Source organism: Olea europaea, chromosome 13 (genome assembly GCF_002742605.1).
Source record: "Olea europaea var. sylvestris chromosome 13, O_europaea_v1, whole genome shotgun sequence".
Lineage (NCBI taxonomy): Eukaryota > Viridiplantae > Streptophyta > Magnoliopsida > Lamiales > Oleaceae > Olea > Olea europaea.
In genome coordinates, this window is record NC_036249.1 from 26,806,805 (window position 1) to 26,818,246 (window position 11,442).

General features: G+C 32.7%; 1 protein-coding gene across 1 annotated transcript in view; it reads right to left on the reverse strand.

Moving 5' to 3' along the window:
• LOC111408070 (acyl-CoA-binding domain-containing protein 4-like) overlaps positions 1–10,373 on the reverse strand; it is a 25,020-nt gene extending 14,647 nt beyond the window's left edge. Inside the window, exons 1-4 of the mRNA XM_023037839.1 lie at positions 9,961–10,373; positions 8,940–9,010; positions 1,241–1,304; positions 1,082–1,153 (exon numbers count right to left, since the gene is read on the reverse strand). Coding sequence (XP_022893607.1) covers positions 1,082–1,153; positions 1,241–1,304; positions 8,940–9,010; positions 9,961–10,131 — 378 coding nt within the window. The 5' untranslated portion in view covers positions 10,132–10,373. The remainder of the gene's footprint in view (positions 1–1,081; positions 1,154–1,240; positions 1,305–8,939; positions 9,011–9,960) is intronic.
• Positions 10,374–11,442: the final 1,069 nt, after the last annotated feature.

Below are 11,442 nucleotides of genomic sequence, written 5' to 3' on the forward strand. Positions count from 1 at the left end.
CTCTCACCCCCCCCCCCCCCCCCCCCCCTCAAAAAAATAAATAAATTAATTAATATGCATCTTAAATTGCTCATAAAGTTACAAGCGTGCAACTTGCTCGTAAAGTGACGAACATGTCAATATATATATTTTGCAATTAGAAAAGGAATCCAAACCTAACAAACCTTATATTGGCAGAAACAAAAAGCATGTTACTCTATTGCATTTTGTTAGATCCTAATTGACTTAATTGGGAAGCTAAACAAAAATTATTGGCTTTTCTACTTTAAAAAAGAGGTAATATCGAAATTGGCAGACTATTATAAAATTTTGTTACTCTTTTTCTGTCGTAACTAAATTCGTAAAAATCAACATTAATAGGAGGAAAAAGTATATTCGGACGACAATAAGTTAATTATCATTCTCAACAAGAAGTCAAAAAAAAAAAAAAAATGTCCACTCAAATTGGAAGAATACACGTGCCTTAAAGCTCATCACACTTGCATGGTGACGTGAGGTTAAACATATGGTGATGTGAGATAGATATCCAAGTTAATTAGCTTTTATAGAAATAATCAAATTTTGAATGCCTCAATTGTTATCGGAATAGACCTGGAAAAAATTGGCTCAGAGAAATGTGCTTTTCGATGTCATATTAATCATGTATAAAGAATGTCTTTAACTAGGAAATTTCCATCTTTTAACATGTGAGGCATCCCTTTTCTAAAAGTTGATCTTATCCTAACAGGGTCCATGTGTGCAAGACACATAACCCAAAGATTGATTCTTTGAAGTTCTAAAATAAATTAGTAAGATACATGTGTATGCACCACCAAAAAATAAATAATAATAATAATAATAAATAAATAAATAAATAAAACTTCCAAAGGACTTGCTTAAAAAAAATTTCATCTGGCCAAATTTTTCAGCCACAGGTGTGAGATGTCTAAATCTATAACATTGAAATTTATCTTTGCAAGCAAGAAATTAGTGACAACAACTTAGACATGCTTATATGGAATTTTACGGTTAAAACGGCTGCAGTATTTTGTTGAGAAAATAGGGAAATAGAAAAAAAAACAAAAGGTGTTGGAAAACTCACATTCATTTCAACATCTATAATAGGCTCAACAACAGAGTATGAGGTTCTTGAATACCATCCTGGATCTTCTTCCTGCTCAGAAAAATATCAAACCTAAGTGTCAATGTTTTAATCAAGATATACTATAATGAGATCTGCTTTAACCATCTTTGCACAAACCTCCAATATTTTAACAAAGAGACGCATTGCCTCTGTGGAAGCCATGTTTCCAAGTCCATTCCAGCTTCAAGACGAGAAAACAACAGCAATGTTCAGACATTTTGAATAGTATGCACATTCAAGAAAAGTAAACATAAAACTTCTCAACATCAATTTTTAGAGGGAAATATTTAATGAAATCAATTTCACTCGAACCATAACTGAGAATTATGCTTGTAAGATGCAGCATCAAAAGGAATGAAGGTTATGTACTGCTGTGATAGAGGAAGCGAGTGAAATCAATTTTATTTCTCAATGAAAGTGTCAGTGAAAGATTACTGGAAAGGAAAACAGTTTACAGAAGTCAAAAACATACTTCGCTGCTTCACATTCTGCATTCCATAACGTCTCTTCCCTTATTAAAATTTAGAATTATATAAAGCATTCCAGAGAATCTCACCTATCCACAAAATACTTCAACTGATGCAAATCATGATAGACTTCATCAGTTATTTTTAACTTTTTAACCATTCAAACATTGGCACAGTTTTTTCCCTTTATTTTGCTTCCCAACATATATTGGGAATTTGATGCACCATTGCTAGGTCACCATTTGATGTATGTTTTATGCAGAGCATTCAGATGATAACTTGATATTGAAATATTGCCCCAAAAGAATTGATGATATAAAGTACAGAGCACAGAATAAGTTGTTCATTACATAAAATGGAAGCACACTAGCTGGTATGCATTGATACTGTCAGCACTAGGAAGTCGTGACCAATAGCCACAGATGGGGTGTCCATCTCCATCTCAATTTTTTAAAGTGTAAGACACATCGCAACTCATCTCTGACACGACATGATATTATCTCACACACCGGAGAACTATAAAATAACCAAAAAGAAAAATAAAACCTAAGAACTTAGTAGAATAGAATTGAACTCTATTTTTCCAGGTAAGTGGGTGTCATGTAGGCGTTAAAATATCGACGGAATTTCAGTGGAAGCGTTGACATTCAAAAGGTGCTGCTACAGTTTCTTTCATCTTCTGGCAGCGATAATGGAGCCAAACCCTAGATAAACAAGTTTTTTTTTTAAATATATATATATATATTTTTTTTTTTATTTTATTTTATTTTTTTTTATTTTATTTTATTTTTTTTAAACCCCAACATTTCAATGAGTGAGCCACTTTTCTATTTTTTTAAAAACCAAAAAGCAACTTGATGTATTTATCAATAAAAATAAGACTCACCACTTTATTTGATCAATTGAGTGGGGAAAAAATGACAAGAAATGTTTTACTTGTTTTCAATTGTTGTATATCTCAATGAAAATGGATCCACCACCTTGAAGTTGAATAGGCAATCTAGTATTTTATATATAAATGCATGTGTTTCTCAATAAAAGGGGTCACACTTGACAACTCGAATAACAAATACATTTTCAAAACTTATTTAGAAACTTGTTCCTTCTTTTTGATTATACTATTACTAAAAAATAAAAAATTTATATAAACAAAAAGAAATATTGTTTTAATCTATATGTTGAGCAATACAATTGTTCCTCTCTACGTAAATTGACAAATTAACTAACCAAAAGAATCCACTTCACTTTTTTTTTTTGTCTTCAATCCTTTTCATCTTTTGGCTATGAAAGCCCAACCTCTATTTTTCACAAGCTACGACCATCACAAAAACTCATGACCAGTTGCCAAAGTTTAACAACATTAAATCCCTTCAGTATAAATAAAGTCATTTTTTTTAAAACCATTCACAAACATTCTATTCCAGGCCAAATATCATAAAAAAGTACTGCTCAAACCCGTCTTCATACAAAATTCAAAACTCTCATGCCAACATCCATTGTCCATTAAAGGGCGTTACTAGAATTCATAATGAAAACATATGGTAAATGGACAAATCAACTTAGCTGACATATGCCCCATATTTCTGAACATATGCAGAACCTAAGACTACCGACATGGACACGAGTGTCCGGACACGTTGACACGCGATTTTTCAAAAATGCATCGACACAATATGTTACCGACACGATGATTAAAATATTTTTTTAATTTTTTAAATTAATTTTTATTAATATTTTGATTTATTTTTTATGTAAAATAAAAAAATTAAAGAGTTTGAGCAAGAAGAGTTTTCTCTTGAAATGGAACCTAAATCTTTTTGTAATTGGAATGGGTTGTGTAAGTTTGTATTGTATTCCAAGGCATTGGTAAAATAATAATTTAGTTGTTATAAAAGTTTTCCACTATTTGGAATTAGTGCTATTCTTGTATGACTAAATAAAATGTAAATCCATTTTTAAAAAAATTTGACCCACTTTAAAATTGGCCTGACTCAATTCAAAATTGGCCAGGTCCAATTTAAAAACTTTGACCCAGTTACTAAAACCTTAAAATTGAAAACAAACTCTCGTCTTCGACAAAATTAAGTTTCCCATAGAGAATTTCTTCCCCCTCATGCAGCTCCATCAAGTTACTGTCTAAAATTTGCTAGAACTCATGAGAGTTTGGGTCAATGGATACCAAAAGCCAACTAAATCGGTATGGTAAGGTTAGTTTTTCCTTTCATTTATTATTTTTTCACCCTTTTTGGTCGTCGGAAATCCAAAAAAATGAAAGTATGTGCCACCTAGCTTGCCAGACACGTATCAAGGACTTGTCCGAGACATGTCGGTGTCCAACACAACTCCGACACTGATATGCCGGAGTTGGGGACGTGTTCGTGCTTCCAGTGCAGTACCTTAGCTATGCTACTAAGTCAACTCAACATTTTCTATAAACTTTTGGTCCAATGCAATTGCCATTACCCAATATGAAGTAAAAATGAAAATTCTGATCATGAATTTTCGCAATTTCTCATTTCAACTAAATGATTTATCACAAAAGTAGATAAGGAACAACTACAGAAAGACAAGTTTCTTCAATGTTCAGCACACAACATTAGCTTAATCTACCTAGTTACAACCTACAAAAGGGCATATAATAGGTAAGACAAGCTAGTGATCCCGAAAGATACGTCACAAAAGGAACCTTCACTATGTGTACAACCAAGGAAGCACTAGCACGCGTGTCTAACATGCGATTTTTCATAAAAGTATCGTCATGATTTATACACAAGTCAGAGGACATATACTGACTCACCCGTTGCCGACAGCAAGGTGATTCATCCTAAGTTACAATGATCTAGATGACACAATCAAGAAGACTAAAATTTCAATAGTGATGGAAGGTCAATTGAATCCCAGCTCTTACATCAATAAGCTATGCAGCACGGACACTCTAACTAGAGTAGCGTGTCTGTGTCCGACACGTGTCGGATACGTGTCGAAACCGACACTCTTCGGACACTCTACAATAATCATTTTCCTTTCTTACTATAATTATTATATATTTTTAACTCAAAGTTTTTATTAAATAACAAATAAGTACTCATATTTAAAAAATTTCAACAAAAAAGAATCAATAATAAGTATAAAACTAAATTTAAACTATATAAATGAAGAATTTTAAAGAATTTATCGAACGTGTCGACGACGTGTCGTGTCGGTACTTTTTTGAAAAATCACGAGTCAACGTATCCGACACGTGTCCATGTCAGTGCATTATAGTCAATAAGTTCTAAGAAAGGAATTTGGGTAGTAATTGAGATATCCATAACCATTAATATATGGATTCACAATCAAGACTGGGCATCTCAAGTTGCTTGCTTCAGGGGTAATAAATTTAGTATAATCATCACTGATCAATCAACCTCCATTTTCAGTTAATATATCCTCACTTCTTCATTGAAGCTAAAAGGACCTAGCTATATATCATCCTGATTCGGAGAGTTCAAAAACCAAATGAATATAGAAGTAATTATTTTGCCTCGTAACAAATTACAACATATGTAAGGAAATAAAGAACATTTCTACTAAGCCCTTTTTTTGTTATCCATTATTTCCAAAATACATTTTTGTCTCTCTTATTTTTAACCACACATTTTTCAATAAAACAAAACAATACAATTGTTCCTCTCTACGTAAATTGACAAATTAACTAACCAAAAGAATCCACTTCACTTTTTTTTTTTGTCTTCAATCCTTTTCATCTTTTGGCTATGAAAGCCCAACCTCTATTTTTCACAAGCTACGACCATCACAAAAACTCATGACCAGTTGCCAAAGTTTAACAACATTAAATCCCTTCAGTATAAATAAAGTCATTTTTTTTAAAACCATTCACAAACATTCTATTCCAGGCCAAATATCATAAAAAAGTACTGCTCAAACCCGTCTTCATACAAAATTCAAAACTCTCATGCCAACATCCATTGTCCATTAAAGGGCGTTACTAGAATTCATAATGAAAACATATGGTAAATGGACAAATCAACTTAGCTGACATATGCCCCATATTTCTGAACATATGCAGAACCTAAGACTACCGACATGGACACGAGTGTCCGGACACGTTGACACGCGATTTTTCAAAAATGCATCGACACAATATGTTACCGACACGATGATTAAATATTTTTTTAATTTTTTAAATTAATTTTTATTAATATTTTGATTTATTTTTTATGTAAAATAAAAAAATTAAAGAGTTTGAGCAAGAAGAGTTTTCTCTTGAAATGGAACCTAAATCTTTTTGTAATTGGAATGGGTTGTGTAAGTTTGTATTGTATTCCAAGGCATTGGTAAAATAATAATTTAGTTGTTATAAAAGTTTTCCACTATTTGGAATTAGTGCTATTCTTGTATGACTAAATAAAATGTAAATCCATTTTTAAAAAAATTTGACCCACTTTAAAATTGGCCTGACTCAATTCAAAATTGGCCAGGTCCAATTTAAAAACTTTGACCCAGTTACTAAAACCTTAAAATTGAAAACAAACTCTCGTCTTCGACAAAATTAAGTTTCCCATAGAGAATTTCTTCCCCCTCATGCAGCTCCATCAAGTTACTGTCTAAAATTTGCTAGAACTCATGAGAGTTTGGGTCAATGGATACCAAAAGCCAACTAAATCGGTATGGTAAGGTTAGTTTTTCCTTTCATTTATTATTTTTTCATCCTTTTTGGTCGTCGGAAATCCAAAAAAATGAAAGTATGTGCCACCTAGCTTGCCAGACACGTATCAAGGACTTGTCCGAGACATGTCGGTGTCCAACACAACTCCGACACTGATATGCCGGAGTTGGGGACGTGTTCGTGCTTCCAGTGCAGTACCTTAGCTATGCTACTAAGTCAACTCAACATTTTCTATAAACTTTTGGTCCAATGCAATTGCCATTACCCAATATGAAGTAAAAATGAAAATTCTGATCATGAATTTTCGCAATTTCTCATTTCAACTAAATGATTTATCACAAAAGTAGATAAGGAACAACTACAGAAAGACAAGTTTCTTCAATGTTCAGCACACAACATTAGCTTAATCTACCTAGTTACAACCTACAAAAGGGCATATAATAGGTAAGACAAGCTAGTGATCCCGAAAGATACGTCACAAAAGGAACCTTCACTATGTGTACAACCAAGGAAGCACTAGCACGCGTGTCTAACATGCGATTTTTCATAAAAGTATCGTCATGATTTATACACAAGTCAGAGGACATATACTGACTCACCCGTTGCCGACAGCAAGGTGATTCATCCTAAGTTACAATGATCTAGATGACACAATCAAGAAGACTAAAATTTCAATAGTGATGGAAGGTCAATTGAATCCCAGCTCTTACATCAATAAGCTATACAGCACGGACACTCTAACTAGAGTAGCGTGTCTGTGTCCGACACGTGTCGGATACGTGTCGAAACCGACACTCTTCCGACACTCTACAATAATCATTTTTCTTTCTTACTATAATTATTATATATTTTTAACTCAAAGTTTTTATTAAATAACAAATAAGTACTCATATTTAAAAAATTTCAACAAAAAAGAATCAATAATAAGTATAAAACTAAATTTAAACTATATAAATGAAGAATTTTAAAGAATTTATCGAACGTGTCGACGACGTGTCGTGTCGGTACTTTTTTGAAAAATCACGAGTCAACGTATCCGACACGTGTCCATGTCAGTGCATTATAGTCAATAAGTTCTAAGAAAGGAATTTGGGTAGTAATTGAGATATCCATAACCATTAATATATGGATTCACAATCAAGACTGGGCATCTCAAGTTGCTTGCTTCAGGGGTAATAAATTTAGTATAATCATCACTGATCAATCAACCTCCATTTTCAGTTAATATATCCTCACTTCTTCATTGAAGCTAAAAGGACCTAGCTATATATCATCCTGATTCGGAGAGTTCAAAAACCAAATGAATATAGAAGTAATTATTTTGCCTCGTAACAAATTACAACATATGTAAGGAAATAAAGAACATTTCTACTAAGCCCTTTTTTTGTTATCCATTATTTCCAAAATACATTTTTGTCTCTCTTATTTTTAACCACACATTTTTCAATAAAACAATATAACATGCAAATCCAAAAATTTTCCTTATTTTTTAACCATACACTCTCCAACAAAATACAATTCCAAAATGCATTTTGGATTTTGGGAAAACAATTGGCTCAAACAGGCACTAAAACTAAGATAATTTCTGATGACCAGCCGTAAAGTTCCTCTCAAGGAAGAATAGTTGTAGGGAAGATGGTTTCCATTTTGATATTGAGGGGGAATATAACATAAAACACTTAGACAAAACATATAATGAGTACTCACAGCCTAGTAGGTGGGATCAAAAGATGACATTTGTCTTTGTTTCAGGTAACTTAATAGTTTGTCCACTCAATATGTCGTTTGAATTTCAGTCATTTTTTACGCCACCTAATTTTCTATACACGCTACTGCAATGATTTTCATCACAATCAATCAATTACATGAGCTGTCCAAAGTACGTACTCAAGGTCTCTTTAATCCAACATACAATCAACAATAACTAACTCCAATGACGAGAAATATAGAAACTCTGTTGCCAATTTTTTTGGAGCTGCTTCACCACTGACCTTTACTAAAGTCTGGTTTGTATTTTCATTTAGTTGAACTTTACTTTCATAGTATCAGTTTCACAGTTATCTTCAGGTATCATTTTTCAAGTGCTTGTCACTTTAAGTTGATAGCGATGACAAATTTACTGTTAACATCCCTACTAGTACAAACATGAACAAAACACATCACTAACCTTATACCAGGATGCTGCTCTTAAGCCATTCCTTGTTACAGAAAACACATGAATAGGAAATGCTGATTCCATATGTCACAAGAAACCATATGAAACTAACTATTTTCTCGCTCTTTCCTACGGTTTATAGACTACGATTACCAACATTTCCGAAGGGTGTCTGTGCTGGTTCAGCATTATCCTATGTAGTATCTTTCTTATTTTTATTACTTTTTAATTTTTTAACTGTCATTTGAACCTCATTCTTGCAAATAATTTCTTCTCTGACAATAGTACCCTCTTACAATTTCAAATTACATTATTCCAAAGTCCAAAATACAATTTTTGTAACTTTGACGTGCAAACTTATAAGCACCATTGTCATGTTAGAAATCAAGAAATTATGTAAATGGTGTATCAAACAATGAAATTTCAATCAAACTAATGAGGGCTGATACTGCTCTCGTTTGGGTCACTTTTCCTTTTTGGAAAACCAACAAAGCAAACAAGAAAATTCTAATAAGTACTACAAACCTGGTCCATTTGCTTTGTTCAATGGGACTCCAGCCTCTAGGCTTAGGAATGTTACAAGGCCCCACAGTTGCCTGAAACCATCAAATAATAGCATAACTCATCTAATAAAATAAAGATTTTACTCAAAAATCCCAACTAAGATTACGAGACTCTACTGTTACCTGATAACACTGAACCATTTTTCGTTGTTTAAAGATAGCCATTTTTGCACAAAAATTTAACACAAAATTTGAGTTTGGGTACTGTTTACAGGTAACAGGAGAGAAGGATGAACATATTTGTAAATTTGACCTTTATAATTTTAGAATGCATATTTCCATAGAAATCAGGGATAACAATATGAATCAATATCCTCCATTTCCAAAATTCTTAAAATTCCAGAAAGTACCAAATCTTCAAAAAATAAAAATGAATAAAAAGGAACAAGCCCCTGTTTGTCACCCATTATTTGGGAAATTAAAGAGTTTTAAATAGTATTTTTTTGGAGAACATGTGTTTAAAAAGTGCGTTATTGGTTTGCTTGTAGAATATTTTATTTTGTGAAAGTGAGATGGACATTAACACTGTAGCAATTTAAAATTTTAAAGGGTAACGGACAGGCACCAAATCTACGGAAGTTCAATGACGTCCCCATTTGATAATAATGTAACAAATCAGCCAATCAGAACAGAAAATTCACGATAATTTTTTTAATGGAAATATAACAGTCTATAATAGAAAAGTCTCGCAAGCTGCAAGAGAGTGCATATTCATATTGATGGATGTCAGAAATGAATAAAACTTCAATAACACTGACCCCTAATTCGAGTGACGCAAATGTGAATCAAGCCAGATTTTTCAATTGATAATAAACCACACTAGCTGAAATCCCGCATTAAATGAAAATAAGCAAAGACATAATTTTCAAACAAATCGATCGGATTCCCAGAATTCGAATAATACAGGAGTGGATCACGCCAATTGATGAAATTATAAATCATGCATGATTAAAAATTTGAGATTAAAAAGGAAGGAAACCCACTTGCTGGTAGAGTGCGTAGAGGAGGAGAGCGACGTCGTTCGAGAACTTGGAGCTGACGCCTTTGGCAGAAGAATTTGGGGATCCACCGAATCCGGCGTAGGTCGACGCCGCATAGAATCGCTCCGGGTACGCGAGGCCTGATAGTGCCCTCGTCATCGCCGCTGCCGACATTTGAGCTTCTGCCGTCGGATTCAGAACCTCAGATCAACGTAGCTTGCCGCAGAATCAGTTTAACAATAATGCAAGTAAAAGGCGTGATTTGAATTGGGAGAAATTTTGTAAACTTTTTTTGTACTACGGACCAAGAAGAAGGTCACTAATAAGATTTCCGTTAGCAGTATTCAGATGCTGATGAAGACTGTGAACGGGTTGAAAACTAGGTTTGGCAACGGTTTGATTCAAGATCCGTTGAACAAAAACCATCAATTTTTTTATCATATCATAGTCGCATCATTAATACTAAAGTCGATTTGGTTGGTTTGGTTGGTATCTTGATTCGACTCGATTCGGACGATTAATAATTACAAACGGTACCAAATCCAGGACTTCGATCCAATTAGGACGATCGCTGACCATTGATCGTCAACTATCAATGGTTTTATAGCTATGTCATTTATTAATATCAAATTAAATAATATTAAAAATTATTCTATACATATATAAATACACTAAAATGTAAAGATCGTATATTTATATCAAATTATAATACAATACAATCCTAAATAATATAAAATAAATGATACATGAGACTTATTTGTGTTATCAATGCTTAATAAATCGTTTGCTCGACTAGAAGTAGTTACGGTATTAGATAAATCACTACAAGAACTAGGTTAGGACATCGATTGAAAAAATAATTCCACAATTTGTATTAAAATTAAAATTAATTTAAAAATATAATTAAATTTTCAATTTTCAATTCACAACACCAATTTATCACAAATTATAAATTTCCCAATTTCTCATTTTCAATTTTCACAAATTACATAATCACATTTCACAAGATTCAATTAATTTTTAATGTCACAATTCACAGTTGATATATTCTCAAATTCTTATATAACACATAAATAATTAAAAAACAATATTAAGTCAATTTAGCAAATAATATCCCAGATGAAAATAAAAACAATATCTCAATTTTCAAATGCTAAATTCCAATTTAACAAACAAAATTATCAACGTAATAATACTAAACAATATCTTTACTCCTTAATCCTTATGCATCGAACTTGATTCCTACTCAATAATTCAAAACGTCAATTCATATTCAATTTTCATTCATATAAAGAATAATGGAAAGCTCAATTGCCCAATTATTATTTTTTTAACGGGCACTTATAAAAAAAATTAACGAGTAATTAGTTCGGGACGAGTCAACGACGTAAATACCATACTTGCCCCGTCCTGAATCGAGTCATTAAGATCAAATACCATGTTCACCCCATTGCACATCAGTTCGAATTTGTTGGCCCTGTTCGA